The 22,194-nt window shown below is 44.9% G+C and overlaps 1 protein-coding gene across 2 annotated transcripts; it reads right to left on the minus strand.

The window, feature by feature from the left end:
- Positions 1-5,645: 5,645 nt before the first annotated feature.
- On the minus strand, positions 5,646-21,250 carry HMGCL (3-hydroxy-3-methylglutaryl-CoA lyase). Of its 2 annotated transcripts, none has more exons than XM_054999675.1 (9): positions 21,178-21,250; positions 17,947-18,027; positions 15,037-15,144; positions 13,201-13,296; positions 11,749-11,897; positions 11,448-11,511; positions 10,060-10,248; positions 9,466-9,591; positions 5,646-6,631 (listed from the first exon to the last, which is right to left on the minus strand). In XM_054999675.1, the coding sequence occupies exons 1-9, from the start codon at positions 21,211-21,213 to the stop codon at positions 6,530-6,532; spliced, it is 951 nt and encodes a 316-aa protein (XP_054855650.1). In that variant the 5' UTR covers positions 21,214-21,250; the 3' UTR covers positions 5,646-6,529. The 2 variants fall into 2 exon arrangements, with proteins under 2 accessions (XP_054855650.1, XP_054855651.1); XM_054999676.1 differs by lacking the exon at positions 21,178-21,250 and adding an exon at positions 19,557-19,643.
- Between the last annotated feature and the right edge of the window lie 944 nt (positions 21,251-22,194).

The raw sequence follows: 22,194 nt of genomic DNA on the forward strand, positions 1-22,194 counted from the left end.
AGTCTCAGCAAGAAAGTCAGATTATAAATGAAGTAAATAAATGGCTGCATGTGAATTTTCCCCCAACCCGGGTAGCTCAATCTTGTCAGTTCTTGGAAACTAAGCAGGGTTGGCGCTGGTTAGTACCTGGATGGGAGACCATCACGGGAATCCAGGGTTGCTACGCGCAGAGACAGGCAATGGCAAACCACCTCTGTTCTTTTCTTACCCAGGAGGGGTCACTATAAGTCAAGTGTGACTTGACGTCACTTCACCCACATGTGAATGTTGGCTAATCTCTTTTCCCATTCACCCAAATGGTTTCTATGTGTGTAGCAAATGATGCGTAACACCACAGGAACACATTCTAGGATCAACAATGCCTCGTATAGCAACCCAATGAACAGAATTTAGCACGAGCCAGTACTGAGTACCCGTAAGGAAGTGGTTGAAGTGCAGAACCAGATTTAGACACAAGCAAGGTAAACTGCAGTTTAGGGCCTCAGATTTTAAATACAGAAAAAAGAGAGAAAAAATTCAATGTTAGAATAATAATAATTATGTTTAGTAAAGATATAATAATAATGTTTAGTAAAGATATGGGGCCTCTTGAACTTGATATTTTATCCATTTATTTGAACTTGATATTTTATCCATTTACAAGACATGGGGCCTCTTGATATTTTATCCATTTGTAGATCACTTTCCCTTCCAGCGGCAACCCAAACGGGCCAACAACTATTCTTCCCTTCTCTGTTTTATCCTCACAACTGCCCTGTGAGGGAATTTAGGCTGTGATGGTGTGACTGGTCCAAGGGTACCTAGTGAGTTGCCATGGCAGAGTGGGCATATGAACCCAGATCTTGTAGAACTTAGTCCGATGCTCTAACCATTATACCACACAGGCCTCCTGTAATGGAACAAAGCAGGGGGGGAAACTTTTCCTTGCTGAAGAAACTACCTTAGATGAAGGGTTCCCTGGAAAGTCTCTTGTAATGGCTACCACCTCTCAAGGGCCCCGTGGCGCAGAGTGGTAAGCTGCAGTAGTGCAGCCCATGCTCTGCTCACGACCTGAGTTCGATCCTGGCGGAAGCCAGGTTCAAATAGCCAGCTCAAGGTTGACTCAGCCTTCCATCCTTCCGAGGTCGGTAAAATGAGTACCCAGTTTCCTGGGGGGAAAGTGTAGATGACTGGGGAAGGCAATGGCAAACTACTTCATAACAAAAAGTCTGCCAAGAAAACGTCCTGATGCGACGTCCCTTCATGGGTCAGTGATGACTCGGTGCTTGCACAGGGGACTACCTTTACCTACCACCTCTCAGGTACTTTCAGAGAACATCTAGATTGTCCTGCTAAGAAAGTGTCTTCTTAGCGCAGTACTAGAGCAGTACAGAAAAGGCAGGGCTGTAACCCTGGAGAATATTTTATAGAAAAGTATATAGCATACATGCTGTCCAGCACATAGGAAGAGACTAAGAGAAATATCCCAGATAAATATATTGTAGTAGACAAAGCCGAAAAATGCCTTTATAAAAAAGCTTATTATAAAAGAAAAAAAGAAGGGAAAGGGTGGTTGGATGCCAAAAGGGTTTGAAAAGGGCGGGGGGGGAGACACAAATACACAAAACACCAAACACTACCAAATACACAAAACACCAAACACTTTCAAATCAAAGCAGTAAAGTCCATCTAATTTAGCTGTTAAGACTTTACCTAAGTGGTAGTAGGGTCTTCAGAATACATACAGCTTTTATTATTTATTTAAACCTTTTTTATCCTTCTTTTCCTCATGGTTCAAGGCAGCTTATAAGGATACATTTACAGTTAAAATCAAAATAAAATAACAATCTCTAAATCCCTCCCTCCCTTTTAAAGATTCCTGTCAGAGTTTCTTCCAGTAACAAGATGACAGAGGAGTCCCGCCATCTTGTGGTCACCAGATTTCATGTGGTTTCATTGGGACAAACAGCCGATCCAACCCCCCAAGATATTTATGGATAATGGAATCTGACCTAAACCAACCTCCTCTGTAAGGGTGACTAGCTGATTTAGTCAGTCCATGCAAAGCTCCATCTCCAATGTCAGAGGCTAATGTCACCAATCCAAAAATTACCCTCCTGTCAAGTGGCTGTTAATGACTCCGCACTACCATGACAAATAGAGGATCTCAACCAAATTGGTCTGTCCTTTGTCTAAAAAGGAATTAAGCTTGGCACTGTGGTCCAACATGGAATGGGAATAAATGAATGGGTTATTCTAATGTAAACTCCAAGAGTCCAAGATTTCAGAGGCTCTAGGGAATATTTTTGAGTCATATAAAAGTTTTCGGGGGTTTGTCACATCTTAGCAAGTCTTAACACAGCCTTGCTGAAGCAGGACCTTTCATCTTCTGCTATGAAGCCCTCAAAAGAGGGAGAACCAGTAAGAAATGTATGTTATTTCCCTCTTTGTAGGTAAAGCTTATCCTGACCTGGATAGCCCAGGCCAGCCCAATCTCATCAGATCTTGAAAGCTAAGCAGGTGGTCAGCCTTGGATGGGAGACCTCCAAAAAAGACCAGAGGCCGGCAGTGGCAAATCACCTCTGTTAGTCTCTTGCCTTGAAAACTTCAGCAGGGGTTGCCATAATTTGGCTATGATTTGATGGCACTTCTTACTACTTTCCCAGTACTTATCCTACACTTCCCCTTCATCCCAGGAAAAGCTCCATCTACTCCGTTTTTGCATGTCAGCTTCCATTCAACAAACATACAAGAAGAGGACCAGTAAAGGAGCTCAAAACCCCATCCAAAAGTTTCAAGGGAAGAGTCTGGCATGATAAAGGAGGGTGGGATCTCTGTATTCTAAAGACCACACGCTACCCACCATGCTGGCAATCTGTGAATAAAACAGTGTGGGGACAGAGGCCCAGCTGGGACCAGAGCTACCATGCTGAAGAAGAATTTTAACTCTTGATACTATACTATTGTACTCGGCACCCCCCAAGCTGCTTTAAGCCCCAAATATGGCACAGGACAGCTGTACAAGAAAGTGAGAATCTGGGGCAGGGAGTCAACACATTTCTAAGCAGGGAAATGGCAGAAAGGGAGGGATTAAGCCCCCCTACCCACCACCCACACTAGGACCAGGTTTGGATATCTCTCACACACATACAGACACCCATGTGTGCATACTCCTTATGTGCCTGGAGTTACACCTGTGAGTCATGACCTTTTAAGGTCATGGCCCCAAATTTGAGAACCATCCCTCCGGCATCCCATCCTTGACCCCCTTTCCAATCTGTTATCTAATCTTACAGGATCAATTTTAAAAGCTGTTGATAAAGATTCCTAAACCAATGAACGTGAAGGGTTTTGAACATCCCAGAAAATGATAATTTAATTATTTTCAATGTGCTGATTTCATATTTACAAAAAAATTCCAAAACCAAACCTGAGAATCCCAGCCACTCAATGGGATGGTGAGTGAACCAAGGCAGTTAAATGATGATCAACGACATGTGTTCAGTGATCCTGAGAATGTTGCCCTAGTGCGTGGTATAGTCATATATGGTGATTCCGCACACATTGGATAATGCACTTCCAATCCTCTTTATAGATCATTTGGAATGGATTTTTTTCTGTGCGGAACAAAAAATCCACTTTAAAACGATTGATAAAGTGCATTGAAAGTGCATTATCCAACGTGTGCGGAATCAGCCATAGCGTGCACTGAAACGGATGGTGTGAACCCAGCAAAAACTCATGAGAATGAAGCTGTGCTTGAAAATATTTTGTCAGCAGGACAGAGAACAAGACTTCTCTTTTGTTTAAAAATCTTGAGGGATTTTAAAAAAGCTTTCTGTAAGCCAACAGTCTAAAGTCTTCTCCTGTTCACCACATAATGCATAAACTAGGCTGGACCCTGCGGAATTGTTCTGCCAATAGCCGCACTTCCCTCCAGCGCAAGGGATGAGCATTGCGGAAAGATCCAGCTGGCAGCTACTTTTTTCCTGCTCATTTAACTGTCATTTCCTCATTCTTTACTCGGTCATTCCTCATAAATATACATTGAAAAAGTGTATGCGTGCATGTTGGAGGGGATCCATGCCAAAGGGACAGGACACTTCAAAGTTTGAATTGTGAACTGCTTTGCATACAGGAAAGGGCAGCCATGAAATAGGATATATGTTGTTAGAAAATGTATTTTTTTTTGCTTGTTATTCCACCTCCCTCTCAAAAACTTCACGTGTACAAAGAGCATGAGAGAGACTTAAGGCACATGTTGTGTCATCCTTGAAAATGCCCTTATTCTCCCAAACACGTGAAGCTTACTAAAGGACGGCACCCTGCAGTATCAAGCCCATGGAGAGAGTTCTCAACGACCTTGGCCAGCTCAAATGAGTAAGAGGTGCCAAGGGTCCAGCTTCTGCCGTCAGGTTACATCTGCTGCTCCAGGAATACTTTCCTGTGGATCCTGAACTGTGGTTACCTAGAGAGGAGCGGAAGACACTTGGTATATGCTCAAAAACAATCTTCTTTGTATGTGGTGCAGAGGTAAGATTTGGCGCCGAGAAGAGAGACCAGGGCTAAACCAAGATTCAGATTTTGCCCAGCTTCTCCGCATTCCACCCAAGAGCAGCCAGTCAGATGCTGGGCTGCTACTGCTGTAACTCCCAAACAGACAAGTTGAAATATAAGATAACTGTGGCTTCCTTCCTGGAGCCTGTTGTGCTGGCACGCTGCAGGCACTGTAACAACACCCAAATCCATCAGGCTTCAGCCCCCTGGCACCACCGCTAGAACCTGGCCCAGGGACCAGACTTAAGAGTGAGTGGCACTTCTGTAAGGGTAATTATTCTGCCATATTAAAGGCTCAGGGAGTAAAAATGTCAACGTTCTCTCTTACAGATGGTGGAAAGTGACGCTGAGAGCATCACGGATGACGGTCAGTCAGCACATTACTTTTCACAGGTACATCAGCTTCTTTCATTTGCTAAAAATCAGTGGTGGGAGAGAGCAGAAAGAGGTACCACCACCTCACTGAGAACCAGGAGTGCCTATTGGGAAACTGCCTCCTCCATCACAGAAGGCACTCGGCTTGCAACGTTCCAACATTCTGTAATTGGTCCTGCCTTCCATGGCCACCATTTTGTGAAAATCCAGGTTCAAATCTCCACTCTACCATGGAAACTTGAGGGGAGACTTTGGACCACTCACACACTTTCTGCCTAACCTGCCTCACAGGGTTGTTGTGAGGATAAATTAGAAAGAGGAGAACAATGTAAGCCACTTTGGGTTCCTTTTGGGGAGAAAAGTGAAGTAGAAATGAATTAAAATTTTAAAAAATTAAAAATACACAACCACAGCACTGTCCCTTTAAGACATACCCACTGCTCCAAATAAGGTAGCTGCCTCAGCTAGCTAGGACACTGTCCCTGAGTTGAAACTTTTAAAAATTAAAGTAAAAATCCCTGCATAGGATCTGCAATAGGGCACTGCTACCCTGGGGCAGGGCGGGGTGTGAGGAGAGCTCCCTATTAAATTATGAACCAGCCCTTCTGGCAGTCATGGGACACAACATTATTTTTGTTAAATCAAAATTTTTTGTCAAAAAGCATTCAAGATACAGAGAACATTTTTAACAGATGGTTTTTGTCTTAGTATCAATATGAAAGAAAAGAGCCAGCTGAAACAGAAACCTCCTTTATTAGGGAACTAAATATTTCTTAAATAGATTTAAAGAAAAAAATAGGTTTTAATAAAAAAGCCTAAATAAGAAGGAAAATTTCCTTTCCATTTAACTGGCTGCCAATGAGCGAGGTTCCAGGAGTAATTCTGTCTGGAAAAGGCACAAGGTCTACATGCCTGGCTGAACTCTCTCTCCCAAACAAATGTGTACTTGCACCACAGGCACAGAAGTGGCTGGAGTTCTCCCTGGGAAACTGGTGATCAGCTAGAGAAAATTGCCAGTACTCTCCCCATCCTTCAGGGAAACCAAACAGTTTTTGCAGCACGGCTGTACTTGAAGGACCTCAAAGGAACATCAATTAAAGCAGTTCCATTCAACAATTGTCCACCCATTTCTGACTCACTGCTGAGATTGCTGTTGCCTGGATTTGACACAGTTGTGCTAGCGTGTGCTGAAACCCCAGGTTGAGGGGGAGATGCTGGACGCAATGACCCTTCGTGGCTGAGGACTACCAGCTTGATAAGCAATTCAGCCCAAGAGCATGTCTTCTTCCATGTAGTGTACCATAAACTCCAAAGACGGCTCAGAAGAGGCAGGTGAAGAAGTCAGAACCGTTTCCCCAGCAACACCTTTGCTCCTCAGAGGCCAGCGGCAACCAGCGGAAACAGACCTTCTTCTCAAAGATGCCAGAGGGATCCGGTGAGGTTCAAGTGCACACAGTGTCCCAGATACATTTCACTGTCAAAGTTGAGTGCCTTATCACCTAGCCCCAAGGCTGGCAAAGAGTGCTTCAATAAAACGAGGCGAGTCAGCCCAGCCTGGCAGATGCTGGCTGCTGTAGGCCTTCTGCTACCAGCAAGTCCGGTACAGGCACTGCCCGTTTCACAGTTTGCAAGATGCCTGAGCCACTTTTGAACTGGTCCTCCTGTTCAAAGCTTTGCAGATAAAGGATCCGGCTTCAAGGAGCTTCGGTAGGTCCACACCCTTCAAAGGAAAGCGGGGGAGGAGGGGAAGAGAGAAGCGTTACTGATTTTGCACGTGAACCCAAATCCTGAGAACAGGACCACTTCCGTCAGCCAATCGTTGCAACGGTGGCAGTAAACACAGACTCAGCGATCCTCAAGGTGGGGCCCAGTGACGCGTTGCCTAGCGCTCGCTTGCTTCTGCTCCAAAGGAAAGAGCCAGTTCTGACTTTTCTAACACTTCACCTGAGCAGGAGATAACTGCAGAAGAGTCTAAGAGGCATCACCAGGAGTGCCTATTGGGAAACTGCCTCCTCCATCACAGACGGCACTTGGCTTGCAACGTTCCAACATTCTGTAATTGGTCCTGCCTGCCACGGCCACCATTTTGTGATGATTCCCCCTTCCTACTCTCAACATTCCAAGGCAGCTCACAGGCTCAACAAGAGTGAGGACTCCTGTGCTAGGGAATAAAGCTATGCTTGCATGTTTTAATGGGTAACTCTATCAGCTTCAGCTGTAGTTGATAAGTCAACTATTGCAATCTGAACCAGAAGGGATGACAACAAGAGGATCAGGTGTCTGCAGTTGTCTCGGCTCTGGTGTGTTAGTTTAAAGTTTAAAGATAGTTTAAAGTGATAATGACGAGTTATGTCTATGTGAATTGGGTATGTTCAAGTGTACAGTTCATATTTTGTTGGTATTTGTATGGCTTATGGCTTCGGCCAGAAAAGCAATAAACATATTATTATTATTATTATTATTATTATTATTATTATTAAGTCAACTATTGCAATCTGAACCAGAAGGGATGACAACAAGAGGATCAGGCGTCTGCAGTTGTCTCGGCTCTGGTGTGTTACCAGAAACGGGAATGATTAAAATGGCCTTCATTTCTAACAATAAGACGTAGCTTCTATTAATTTGGAAACACTGACATTTTTTTCCATTTCTCAGAAAAATAAATGTGGTGTGGTTTTAGTAGCATGCAAATGTTAACTGGTTAAAAGGCAAATCAATGCCATTTTATTTTAATATCCTGCCTCCTTCCAATAGACAGGCTTGCCAACTTTTAAACGGTCCCCTCCCATTGTCCCTTTAATATCAGTCTGCTCTGCAAGAAAGAGCAGGTGATGTTCTTGAGCCCTCCCTGCCAGGAGAAGTTTCAGCTGCCCATTTCCATACATTAACATGCTATTCAAGACTCTCCCGACCAGCTGGTAGCCCAACCAACAAAAAAACTCAAAATGACAGAGCTTGAAAAAAAAATTGTCCAGCATCCATTGCCTGGCAGTTTATGAAAGTATGTATTATTTTACATGCCGCCTGTCAATTCTCAAGGGACCCAGAACAAATATTTTAAAATATGGTAAGATTTACCACTACAACTAAACTGGGAATGCATCTATTGCCTAGACTCCTTAGTGGTGGCTCCCCACTTGTAGAATACTCTCCCTGGGATATCCAGTTGGCACCTATTTTGACCATTTCAGGTGCCAGGTGAAGATGAGTTTACTCTCCCAATCATTTAATGACTGTCACATAATGACTGTCACCCTCCCCCACCCCTGTGTTTATGGCTATGTTTTTGAATGTTGGTTTTGCTGATTTAAGTTTTGTTTAAATTTGAGGGATTTTAATTTTTCATGAGTTTCTGCTATTAGTTGATCTGGGAGCTTTTCAGAAAGGCAGAGCAGAAAGTGTTAATTCAACAAATAAAGACAGACGTCCTGCCTGTGGAACAGACTCCCGGAGGAGGCCATGAGGGCTTCTACCTTCCAGGATTTTATGCTGAGGCTGTAAAACAGAGTTATTCCAGAGAGTTTTCAGGACAGTCTGTTTCTCCTTGGCAAAAGGGAACGTTCTCCTGGCTGTAGACAGGGTGTTTTAAAAGACTGGTTATTTTAATGTATTGTTTAATGTTTTTAAATGTTTGGATACAGTTTTAACGTGTTGTACATTTAGTGTCGTTATCCACCTTGGGTCCTGAGCTGTCAGAAGAAAGGTGGGCATATACATAACGTTCTGCCATGTAAACATTTTTGTGTTTTATTTCTGCTAATTAATATGGTATTTTGAATGTATGCTTGCTAGGGCTTAAAATGCAGGCCTCTGAAGGAAAAAAGAGATGGCTGGATGGGTGAGCAGCGTGTTATAATGGATGGCAGCTGTATCCTGAGGCCAGAGTGAACTGCAGTTTAGGGAGGGTGTTTCCGAGGGATATCTGTTTTTATAATTGATTTTAAGTTGTATTTTAATCAATGTTGTACCTCACCCTGAGCCCGCTTGTGGGGAGGGCGGGTTAAAAATAAAATAAATAAATAATATAAATAAATAAATATGCAGGAGAAGTCATGAAGGGCTGTAGTCTGAGGGAAGCAAGTCTTCCTTCTGTGTGGATAGTATTAGCATAACTGGCAACTGAGGGAAGTAAGTCTTTGTGACCAGGTCTGTTTAGAAAATTATGAAGGAAACCTGTACTTATCTCACAACCTGGAAACTAGTAATCATTCTACCAAATATAACTAAAGCCTTCCTACAGTCAAACAGAGAGAACTAAGGCAAGAGCCTTTGGTGGCAGTAAAAATCTGGGAACACTACAGAAGTCAGGGCGGCAATATAATACAGGTCTAACAGAAGGAATAAAATGCTAAACATATTTTAAAAAACAAATAATTAAAATACAATAAACAGCGCAACGGGCTTAAGCTTCAAGCCTTCAGCATCCGAAAGACTGACAACACAGACACGCCGTCACACTGCCCTCAAAACAATATATTTAGCTCCGGCAGAAAGATCCACTTCCTGTTACTGCTCATGGCTTGAAACCAGCAAAAATTAAAACAGAAGACTTACGGTATGGATCCCAAGACCGTGAAGCATATAAACCATGTCTTCAGTTGCCACATTCCCAGATGCTCCTTGGGCATAAGGGCAGCCCCCAAGGCCAGCCACTGAGGAATCGACCACACTCACTCCCATCTGCAAGAGGAGAGTAAAACTTTCCAGGAACCGCTTGCCAAGCGTCTGTTCAAGAGCTTAAGAGTGACACAGGCTGATCAACTCGACTTTGGAAGATTGGGATCCAGGAAAATGGGTCTCTCCCCATCTCCATGCTTTCCCCCCACAAAACCTTGTTGTTTACTTTGAGCGTAAAATGTTGCCAGGACTGTAAGACACAACTCTGAAGAGTGAAGCTACGCTGGCCTGGGGCACAAACACTCTTTCTGGAAGAGTTTTGTTGGTGGATTCTGTTTATATGCAGGACTGAAATGGGGGCTGTGTATTTGGTGGGGGGTGATCTCCCACCCACCCCACCCCACCCGTTAGAATGGCCAACAACCTGCTTAGGTTATTTTCTTAATGCAGGTTGGCTGCATTGCTTGAGCCACCTATTTTAGCAAACGATGCCTACACCTCTGCAGCCCTAAACACTGGAGAGAAACCCACCTGGAGCGCCACCAGCGTGTTGGCAAGGGCCTGCCCGTAAGTGTCGTGGCAATGGACAGCAAGAGCCCCAACAGGCACCTCTTTCATGACCGCAGACAGCATCTCCCTCATGTTGCCAGGCGTCCCAACACCGATGGTGTCACCCAGAGAAATCTCGTAGCACCCCATGGCATACATTTTCTTTGACACCTGCAACAGAGAACAGAAGAATTACAGAATGGGAGCCTTACTTTCAGGATCCTGTTCCCTCAAAGAAATCTGAGACCATCCTTTGTTACTTTCCCCCTATTCATCTTCTGTTGCTAAGCTGCAAATTTAATCTAGTATTGTTACAACTGGAACCAGCATTCATTCACTTGCTAAAACTACTGTTCCAAGCGTTGCTAATCCGAATGGGAAACACGCCTGTTAAATCCCCTTCTCCGCACACAGCACCAGTACCTGGCTTAGTCCCAATCAGACCTACTCTAGCGACCCCTAATGTCAGACACTGAAACTGCTACTGTGTTAATCAAATAAAAGGTTTTTTTTACAGGACACTAAGAGTATCATGACAGCACAAGGTGAACAACAGGCCGGTGACACCACCTCCCCACAACACATCCATACAGAGTTCCAGAATCTAGAGCAACTTATCCTATGCCCAAACATTAAGCCATGCATTTTCCAATTCCTCATGTCATGTTACTGGCTGTCACTGGGGGAAGGGGGAAGGAAAGCAGAATATTTATATTAAATTTATATCCTGCATTTCTGCCCTGATCAGGGCTATCAAGGCAGCTTACTGGTTGAAAACGTACATAACAAAAACACATCTTAACAACCACTGAAACCAACAAAAACACATCACTAAAACAATTAAAAGCAGCTAAAATACATATCCAGAAACATAAAAACAACAATTAAAACATTGGTCAGAAAGGAGGAATCATTGAGGAATGCCAAAGAAAACAAAAAAGTTTTCAGTCGTTGCTGGAAGCTGGCAACAGAAGGGGACGGGTGAATTTCCCTGGGTAGAGAGTTCCAGAGTTTTGGTGCCACTGCTGAGAAGGCCCTCGCCTTGGTTGCCATACGCCTAAGCTCAAAAGTCATGGGCACCCAAACCAGAGCCTCGGAAGATGACTTAGCAGTTGGGTAGGTTTGAATGGGAGTAGCAGATGTGGGGTAAGCAGATACAACTCCATGCAGGGCAGTCTGCAACACACATTTCTACAAACACAACTTCCTTTTACCACACAAGTAAGAAAAACTTCAAACCTGGAGTGTCAACAAAGCCCAAAGCCAATAGGACTGTGAGCAGCAGAGACGGCAGAGAACATCACCCCCCCCGCCCCCACCGTATCTGAGGCATCATTAAATGTCCGTGGCAAAGGACAGCAGGCACTCACTTCGGCAACTTTAGCAGGCGCAATCTTTCCCTCATAAGGACAGCCAAGGACACAGGAGACATATCTGCAGGCAGCAGGAGAAAACACGTGTTACTATACCCTGTTTGGAGAAACGCACTCCAAACAGCTTTCCCCAAACCAGATACTGCCCACCCCCCTGCACAGAGCCGAGTCATCAACCCAAACAACTGTTATCTGGGAGATGAAGAAAGTGGGCATACTTTTTGAGGGAGGCCCACCACCCATCCCCTTCTGTCAAGAGATCCAGTCCGCAAAGTCGGCATCCAGCCTTCTCTCTCACCCTCGGACTGGGATGTTGGCCTCCTTTGCAGCACTCAGCACATCACTAAATCTCTGCAGGCTTTCCTCGATGGAGCAATTGATGTTCTTCTTTGTGAAGAGCTCCGACGCTGCCCCAAAGATCGACACCTCCTTGGCTCCTGCTGCCACCTGCGCACACACATGTATTTATTCACATTATTTGTAGTCTGCCTTTCCAACTGAGACTTAAGGTGGATCACGCAGTGTAAGTCAATACAGCCAACAACTGGGGCGTTCAAGAAACAACGGAAATGCAAAGTTTCCTGAAATTTGAAAACCAGCAAGGTGATCAATGTACAGAAATACTCAACAACGAACTGAACTGCCTCCCTGGATTTCCAGAGATTCAATCAAAGCCCCAAACGGGGTACCTTCCAGCAAAACGGCAAGATCTTTGCATTTGTGCGGGCTCTTGTGTGGGATGAGGGTGGGTTGTGCTGCTTAAACTAAACTTTTATGGGTTATTTTATATTTTTGTGTCATGCCTTATACAGAATTCTGAATATACAGTTCTCAGACAGCAGGAAACCTAGGTCAGGTTCACTTCTGCAGTAAGGTAGCAGCTAGAACTTCGAGACCAGGTCCTAAACTTTGGAATGCAATTGGCTACAAGGGCAAGGTGTGTTGTGTTAAAGCAAGCACAGCACAAGAGTTTCACTCCCCTAGTCACGCTGGTCAGACTTCTTCTAACCAGAAAATAAAACTGAAAGATTTTTGCCCAACATTTAGAAACGTAACACCACTAATTTGTTTAGATACTTATACCTCACCTTTCTCCTCCAAAGTGGCTTATAATACTATTTTCCTTTTCTCCATTTTCTCCTGTCAGATAGGTTAGGCTGAGAGAGTGACTGGCCTAAGGTCACCCAGTGAGCTTCCACGGCTGAGTGAGGATTCGAATCCGAGTCTCTGAGCTCCTACTCTGACATTCTAACCACTACACCAGGCTGGCTCACAAGATGTCCAAATCTCCTTAAAACCTTTACGAACAAACTATGCCATAAGCAAATGACTCATAAAACAGATGGCAATGAAGCAAGAATTAATTTACTGAACGTTTGCAGGATATGGCATATTTGGTGTGCTGCCATTCCTTCTCCAAAGGGCTCAGGGTTCTCACACCAGTAACTCCCACCCCATTAGACTTTGCTCAGAACTAGATCAAAACAACTCTGAGGGCCCAGATCCAGAGTTCTACATGCACCCTGACCAGCAATGCTGAGAGATTCCATTCGGTTCACCAGAGGAGGAAGGATGTGACCCAGCAGAGATGTGCACCTCTGAATCTGCTTCATTCACTGAAATAAATGAATAGCCCTTGCAGACGATGGAGCTCCACACACAAAAAGGAGCTTCATCACAGCCACAGATCTGCATGTCCCATTTCAGGATCTCCAATCCTTGGAGCTTCTGTTCTGCAGGCTGCCCTTACCGCTGCTTGAAAGCCTTTGAGGTTGGGGGTCAGAACAGGATAGCTGATGCCTGAAACCTTGCGAATCCCTTGCATGACTTCAGAGTGGTCCGCCATCTACACAGGAACACAAAGCGTATTTTAAAGCGTGTGGTTGTAGGCCTCGCTTCCACAACCGTATCAAGATGAGGAGAGAAACAGGCATTGTAAAACATGCAAACAAAAACGCCCTGAAACTGTCAGCACATTCAAGTCAGAGCTCCCCAAAGCCAGGCGTGTTTCTCTGGCTCACCCATTTTCATTCCTTCAGTCCCCATGAGGCGTGCCAGATGTCCTCGATTCCCAACTCTTCGTACTTTATTATTTTGTTTAGTACTTTCTCTTAACCAACCCTTCCTTTAAGGGGTTTATGGCTGTGTACATCCTTCTTCCCTCCTTCATTGTATCCTCACAACAACACGCCTGTGAGGTAGCCCAGGCTGACTGAGAGCAACTGGCCCAACGTTACCAAGCAGGCTTCTACGGCAAAGTGGGGATTTGATCCTGCTGTAGAGGCACATTACGTGCTGTTAGCTCCCACCACAAAACCCCCCACTAAGCCAACCTCAGTGTTTTGAACTTCTGCAAATGAGCATCAGATATTATGGACCATTCAGCTCTCTGAATTTACCATTTTGACAGCAACTTCTTAAGGTGCTCATGGCTACCAAGCCCATGCTTAAGGGGCCCCATGGCGCAGAGTGGTAAACTGCAGTACTGCAGCCCAAGCTCTGCTCATGACCTGAGTTCGATCCCGGCGGAAGCCGGGTTCAGGTAGCTGGCTCAAGGTTGACTCAGCCTTCCATCCTTCCGAGGTCGGTAAAATGAGTACCCAGTTTCCTGGGAGTAAAGTGTAGATGACTGAAAACGTCATGATGCGACGTCTCCCCATGGGTCAGTAATGACTCGGTGCTTGCACAGGGGACTACCTTTTTTAATCCCATGCTTGTAAATGCTACTTGAAGAGACTATGAGAGAGCCATCTCCTAAAGCCCAGCACTCCAGCACAGCCAAGAAGAGCACAGAGCCACTCACCAGGGACAAATGTTTCCAGTCCTACATGAGCACACACAATGCCCTCCAGTGCAGACCCCGAGTACTCATTTGTACTGGTAAGGAACAGAGGCCCTGATTCTAGTCCTAATGACGGCAAAGCTATGCTGGGCTCATATGGGCAATGCCTGCTGGGATCTCAAGGGCTGCCTGACGGCTTTAGAGGATGCAGGCATGGTTTTAGTGCAACTAGCAAAATCCAAACAAAATTATACCAGACCATCAAAAATGCAAAAGGAGAGGGAATGAATCTGCTTCAGTTGTATGATTTATTCTGAGTACAGAACCAGGATTGTTCAGGTACAGAATTTTAATTCCTTTGAAGTCAAAGCTGTGGGGCCCAGCACATAGCAAAATATGTGGGGAACCCACAGTCCTTTCAACTAGAATCCACTAGTTAAGGGCACAGTTGTGAAGGTATGGAAAGAATATGAAAAAACGACACAAATTCCGCTCCCCACCCTCCATTTTACAACTTTTCTCAACTTCTCAAACTGGAAATAGAATGAAAATGGAGGGGAAATAGGTCAACCAGTCGTCCCCACCCCCCACCCCCAATTTCCTCCCAGGCATTCACATCTCTAGTTAGGGGTATAAAGTGATTTTACAATTCACACTCCTAACAACTCAGAAGGAACTTGGGCAGACCAGCAGGGGTTCAAGACTCAACCTCACGCATACAAGCCCATGCCGCCTGCCCTGTGGCAGTATCTGATTCATTTGCTAGCAGCTTTTTAAGGAGAGCAAGTTATATCCACTACTAACCTGAGGGACCCATTTAGGAGACACAAAACTGGTGGTTTCTATGACAGAAAGACCCGTTTCCGAGAGCATATTAATAAAGTCTATTTTCACCTGAGTGGGGACGATGTTCTACAAAGGAAAAAGAAAACGAGATAAACATTATTTTTAGCCTTCTTTTTGCTTAAACTGGTACAAAAATATAGATCTATTTCCCATTCATTTTCAGAAATGCATCAAATCTGAACGGATCAAATTTTAGCAACAGTGAGAGATCTGAGGATGCTAAATATGGACAGACTTAAAAGCTAAGCAACATTTCCATTTAACGTTAAGTCAGAGTATGCAACACATGGACCGAACACATGCTGCACATTTTACATATGGCCTATGGGCTCTTGAAGTCCTAACATTAATAATGTTCATTAAAAAACTATTTTCTAGCCCTGACTGTAGAAGTTTCAAAAAGCAAAAAATATTTACTAAGAAGCCAAAATTCACTGATGTTTCTAAATACACAAAGATTTTACATTTTTTTCATATGTATGGGTATCTAATTGTGAACATGCTCATGTCATGTGTATATCAAAAAATTCAGGGGGGGGGGAGAGTGGCACCCAGAGATAGGTGGCGGGGGGGGGCAGATTCCACAATCCGTGAGGGATCACCCAGGTTTGCTAAAAAAATAAAAATAAAACCAGCCCCAGACACCACAGTAATTAGATTGAGTAATCCACCTTTCTACCTTGTGTGGGTAAAATGACAGTATAATGAAGTATGGGGCGTGATTCAAATGGAAATACAAAACAATCATCTGAAAATATAAAATAATACATCTGGAAACACAAAGTAATTATTTGAATGCTCTGGGCTGTGGAATATCGAGTGCTGCATCTCGATTTGTTTTATTCTATTTGTAGTTTTGTTCGATTTTATTCATATTATGGCTGTTTTATACCCAGACCTGCATAGCCCAGGTGAGCCTGATCTTGTCAAATCTCAGAAGCTAAACAGGGTTGGCCTTGGCTAGTAATTGGATGGGAGACCTCCAATGAAGACCAGGGTTACACAGGCAGGGAATGGCAAACCACCTCTGATAGGCTCTTGCCATGAAAATCCCACCTGGGGTCGCTGTAGGTCAGCTATGGCTTGAAGGCAGCACACACAGACACGGCTGTTTTATAAGTATGACTTAACATATTGTTATCCGCTCTGAAACCACTTGTGGTTTCACTTAATAAAAGAGAGAAAGAAGAAAAGAAAGTAAGCAAGAAAGAAAAGAAAATCCTGAGAAAGGCAGGAAGCATAGCACCAATGGAAGACAGGAATGTGGGCTGGTTGGAAAGGAGTCAAAAAGTGAAGGTCCAATCCCTCAGGAGCAAAAAGGATGAACAAATTTGCGGGGGAGAGAAGCAGTCTTATCAGAGATGAAAGAAGGAACAGGTGGGCAATGTTTTTTATTTTTTTTAGAAGGGCTGTTCTAACTCTTTCAACTTCCTTTCATTTTTAATATTGTTATTCTAACTGGTTTCCTCTCAAATATCCTGCACATTGCAAGTAGTTAACATACAGGGATGCCTACTTTGTTGCTCTTGCATCATCGGAGTTTGCAGACTGGAGGGGCAAAGTTACTTTCTGTTGCAACCCAGCAGTACTTGACTGACTTTGGAATAGGTAAACATAGGAGAGTCAATATTACACAAACACAGGGTATGTTTGCCACTGTTCTCTGACCACTCTAAAGTTACCACAGACCAGAGACTTCAAAGACGTCAGTGCTTATGTTTACCCAACAGAGCAGACCCACTGGTTGAACTAGGAAGTTGCCTCATATCATTGGCCCATCTCTCTGTACTGTCTGGTTGGAATAGTAGCAACTTCCCAGGGCTTTTTCAGCACCTGCCACCTCAGAGCCTTTCACTGGAAATGCTCAGGAATGAACGTGGGAATTTTACATGCAAAGTGACAGTATTTCCACTGAGCCACAACCCCGGCATACAAGAAGTTACAGCTCCACTGTAGCCTCCCAAAGCCCTCCACCAATTTCTTTCATAACTTAATAACCTATTTCTTTCATTTCTTTGGCAGTGCCAGCGCCCGCCCTCCCATATTTTACAGATACATAATCAAGGGTACTTAGGAAGACTGTTTAATGCAGTTCACATTTGACCTGGGATCCCACAGCTATTACATACACCATCACTAGCAAACACGTGAGATGAATTCAATGTATCAGATATCACAAATGTTAGTGCATTTCAGGAAATGAGATCTGGTTTCTACAAACACCCATGTTCTCATCAGCCAAGAGGCAGGCAACACCCACTTCACCAACGATTTTTCTTTATTTTTAGGCTGTTTTATGAAAAGGCTGAAAAGAGAAATTGAGCATGTGTGAATATAGTTTGCTTAAGGGTGTCTGGTGAAGCCATGGCCAAGCTGAGATTTAATCCTTGGTTCTACGCTACCTTTTGACCTACCCTGGCACATTTCTGTTAACCAAGATGTTCGGTATGCATAGAAAATAAAATTCAGGATGCAAGGTAACTTTTGAGCTGCAGCACCTCTTCTAGCTGGGAGGAAAATCTCAGCATGATGTTGTAACAAAGAGTAAGAAAACAGCAAAAGAACACTGCAAGACTGCAGGCACAAGCCATGTTCAATTTGACAGCTATGAGCATAGATGGATTTAAAGGGAGAGGGGCTTAGACAGGTTCACATGCCATCAGTGGCTACTAGCTAAAGGGAACCTCCACATTCAGAAAGAGAGAGTAAACTTGTGACTACCAGTGCCAGGAGGCAGCACTGGGGAAAGCTTTCGCCTCTCTTTGCTGACCCTCCAGGAGACCTGCTTGGCCACAGGGTGAAATCACATGCTGGACTGGACGGACCACTGGCCTGTTGTTGCAGGACACCTCAGATGTGCTTAATTACCTTTTCATTCTGCAGGCCATCCCTTGGACCAACTTCAACTATTTTAACATGCTTTGGAAATGTACCAGCCGTTGAGCTAAGCTGTAAGAAAAAGAGGGGTTGGTGGAGAAAAGCAGGGGTCAATAATATATTTTCTCTCTCTCTCACTCACTCACAATTAACATGCCTTATGCATGACAAACTGAAGAATCACTGTTATGTCTAGTGGCTGAGGGTACAGGTAAACAGATTACAATCCCGGGGCCACATATGAACTACAGCTGCTTAAGAATATGACAGAAGCATCAACTCATCATACTGCAACTTAGCTAATTGTTAAAATTACCAGAACAGGAAGAGATGGTTTCCAACTTGGAGCCTTCAGTAGCAAACTCTTAAATTTTTTTCCTCTCCTACTCTAAGATCACTACCTCAGTAAAGCCAAGCAACAGACTAGAAGACTTCCTGAAGAATTTCTTCACCCAATTCCTGTTTTTTTATAGGGCAAGACTGAGGTGTCCTTACAAGGTCCCAGAAAATTTTGGGCTATTACAGCTATATCACCACTGGGCTCTTATCCTATTCCCGCCCCCCTCCTCTTAATGGACAAGTTGTAACATGAATCCAGCACTTCACAGCCCACAGGGTTACTCTGTTTGGGGGCTATTTGGCCCCCAAGTGCTCTATTATGCTAAGCTTTGGCTGTGCTTTTCTATTTTATAAATGTATTTGCCTCCTACCATGTAGGTGGATCATGTCTGTTACCAGAATGCATTCTCACGTGCTACTTTGAGAGCACGACCCTGTCACAACCATCCCCCCCTACATGTGGGATCCAGAAAGTTTGAGCTGCAGGACCCCAATAATTCTTCTTCACATAGGCTTGGGAGGGAGGATTCGCACAATTCTGCTTCCAATGCAGAGAAGTCCCAATATTTTATTTATTTATTTATGTCATTTATAGTCCGCCTTTCTCACTGAGACTCAAGGCAGATTATAGAGTATGAGATTAGTACAATCAGTATCAAGGACATTTCCATACAGTATCAAGGACATTTCTATTAAACAATGCCATAGAGTAAATAAATACAAGTTTACACATACATAGCATTAGCAAGAATCCAATACAGAAGAAATGCTGAATATTCCCCCTTCCGTATGAGCCAGAGAAAGCTACTATCTCTTACAAACAGGTGTTCACACCTGCCAGCTGTCTATGCATTTGCTTTAATATGTGAACAGGTCTAGTAACTCTAGGTAACCCAGATGGCTTCCTGGCTTGGGAGTTTCATTTAGGTGGTCGTGTTGGTCTGCAGCAGAACAGCAGGATCTGAGTCCAGAAGTACCCTTCGAGACCAACAAGATTTTCAGAGTCTAAGCTTTCGAGAGTATGAAGAAGGGAGCGCTGATTCTCTGACTCTCGACAGCTTATAGACTGAAAATCTTGGTCTCTAAGGGTACCACTGGACTCAAATCCAGGTTTGGGAGGAATTCGAACACAGCTCCCCATTCTCTACTGAGAGTCTCGGGGGGTGGGGGGGAACTGACTCCCCACAACTTAGAAGTGGGGGGGGGCAGAGCCAAGCAGCCCACTTGCCTGCCCGAGCGAGAGCCCCCAGCCCAGCACTCACCGGCCGCAGCGAGGCCGCCAGCCGCGGGAGCGCCCGCTTAGCCAGTCCCATCTTCTGCTCGTCTCTTCCGCTCTGAGCCAGGAGCCGGGTCACATGACTCAACGCCCGAAACGCCCCGGCTAGTCACATGACCACTTCCCTCCCCTCCCACGTGCTCAGCGGGCGGAGCTGTGGTTCCCCGGGAAAGAGAAAGCCGAGTGCAAAACGGGGCTGGCGGCGGCGCTTGGGGCTTAGCGGTAGCGTTTAGTTTCATCTGGGCAGACGGTTTGCAGTATTTCCCCCCCTCCCCTCTTTAAAGTCCTAGTAAACGGCAGCTGGAGACCTGCGGCTTGCCAAGTTATAGCAGACACAGTGGGGAAAGCCTTTAGGATTTATAAGACAGGGAACTCTGTAAAGGAATGCCCCCAAGAGTTTCAGAATGTTGTAAGATAGCAAAGAGTCCAGTAGCCCCTTTAAGACTAACCGACTTTATTGTAGCATAAGCTTTCGAGAGCCACAGCTCTCTTCAGCTGTCCCCTGGGTCAGAATGCTGTGACGCGTATTAAGGTAGGGATGAACATTCATTTAGCGGAACCATCGTTACTGCCCCGCCCTTGAAAAAAACAAGGTGGCTTCTGCCTGCATCCCACACGAATGAGCTACGCTAAGCACCCCCCCCCCCTTTTCCTATGGCTCGCTCTTACTTCCCGTTGCTCCTCCGCCCCCACTCGCTCCGCACGTTCCAGCTCTGAGCCTATGCGCAATTATTCATCCCGCCCCATTTACTACTGTGGACCCCAGATCATGTATGTGAATGGGACTTTGACCGCCTCCCTAGATCTGAAAATCCCTCCCGGAATTCTGCTGTCGTCTTTCCTCCAAATCCTTTGTCCCTCACAATGTCCTTAGGGGAAGAAGAAGTAAGAAACTCCCCCTACACCATATAGCCCCATAGCATTGCAAAGTTGGGGACCCCCAAAGCCCGGAATAAACTCCTCTGGATCTATTAGCAAAACCCTGAACATTTTGCAGTCTTAGAAAATGTTCTCGCCTGTCAAACTAGGAACAGGGAGGTCTTTTGCATATGCTGTAAAGCACTGCACCTATAGATGGTGCTGCAAGAGTAGCCAAAAATACATCATTTTTTAAAACGTCTCTTCCTTGAACCAGGTAGATTGAACTGCCTTGACTCGACTTTATCTGGGAAGGAGCTAACTTTGGCTCTTTAACTGTTGGGCTAGGTCAGAGGTCCATCTAGTCCAGCATCCCACTTCCTGCATTGGTACTTAGATGCTTTGGGGAAGCCCAGGAGGAAGGCATGGAGGCTGCAGAGTCCTGTACTATAAGAGATTGCTTCTGGCCCTCATGATTCTGTCCAGCCATCAGGGCCAATAGCCAATGACCACACTCTTGATTCCTCCTTGCCTTCGCCTGACCCAGAATGGTGCTCCTCCAAAAGCTTATGTGCCAGTGCCCGCTTAAAGCAGGCCTCCCCTGCAGACTTCCTAGGGAATGTCCCACTGAATTCAGTGGGGTTACTTTCCAAGTAGGCATGCATAGGATTGCAACTGAAGCCTGACATGAGGGGATACCTTGATATCAATTGCTTCTATATGACCGTCCTGCTCCGAAAAAAATATACCTGTCCTATCAGGCTTCCTCTGCGCAGAGGCCCCATTTCACACTCTGGCCTGTCTGGCTCTCCAACAGGTTTGCTTGGCTTGCAGGGTTGACTAGAGCACAGCCCAAGGCATGCTTTATACTAAATCAACAGAAGGCTCAGCGTTGCAGCCAGTGTTTGCTTTGGCTGCAAAACGGCTAATTCTATTAGTATGTGGTATTCTTTGCACCAAAAGAGTCTGCCTCTGGGGTGAATCCAAGAGGCGTATCTCTATTCTCCTCCTCTTTCTCTTCAAGAGTTCACAATCGCCAAGGTGGTAGATGTAGCTACCATGTGAACAAATGGCCTTCCATCTCACTGTTATTCTTCCAGGATGTTGCAAGGAACGATCGATGCTAAATGCTGCCAGTGGCGTAAAAGATCTGAAATGGTCCAAGGATCAGGCTACGTTTCCAGGCCTGACAACGAGATGACATCAATTTGTTTTTTGTCTAGCTGGCATCATCTACTTTGCTGAACATTACTGCATGGTGCCAACATTAATGATTGAGCCATTGTGCTCCTTAGCAATCACCTATCCTTGGAATGAGGCAGGCAAAGAGTGGTGTTGTGCGTGTTTGGGTATGACAGAGCAGAGATAGCTTGGAATAGTTCAGCTCCTGAAGCAGAAAATTCCGCCAACACCATCACTGGATGGCAAAAACATAGTAATTGAGGAGTCAAAGTTCATTCAGTGCTGAAGTTCCATGGACAGAATTGTGTGTGATTTGGCCTGAAAAGCAGCCACACGGGAACCTGTTCCGTATTGGGACAGCAACTTTGAGAAAGGGGGTCAATTCCTCTCCCACTCTCCATACTCTTTCCTTAGTTGGAAACGTCTCCACCACCACCCCTCAGTGGTAGGGGGAAAAGGTTGGTAACTTTCCCACTAACTAGGGCTTCAAGCAGTTGCAGGGCTAGGCATTTCTGATCAGGGTAAAGTTATGCTTGTGGGAGGAAGAGTTAATAGCCACTCTTTGCCAAAGTTGTGATCCTGAT

The sequence above is a fragment of the Eublepharis macularius genome, chromosome 15 (genome assembly GCF_028583425.1).
Source record: "Eublepharis macularius isolate TG4126 chromosome 15, MPM_Emac_v1.0, whole genome shotgun sequence".
In the NCBI taxonomy this organism is placed as follows: domain Eukaryota; kingdom Metazoa; phylum Chordata; class Lepidosauria; order Squamata; family Eublepharidae; genus Eublepharis; species Eublepharis macularius.

Bases quoted from the DNA above. Each gene is read 5' to 3' on its own strand.
- HMGCL (XM_054999676.1), bottom strand. From the start codon at position 19,607: ATGGGACTGGCTAAGCGGGCGCTCCCGCGGCTGGCGGCCTCGCTGCGG. The intron at 11,898-13,200 runs GTAAGGGCAGCC...GTGTGTGCGCAG, and splicing joins TCAAAGGCTTTCAAGCAGCG to GTGGCAGCAGGAGCCAAGGA. The intron at 10,249-11,447 runs GTGAGTGCCTGC...TCTCTGTTGCAG, and splicing joins CGCCTGCTAAAGTTGCCGAA to GTGTCAAAGAAAATGTATGC.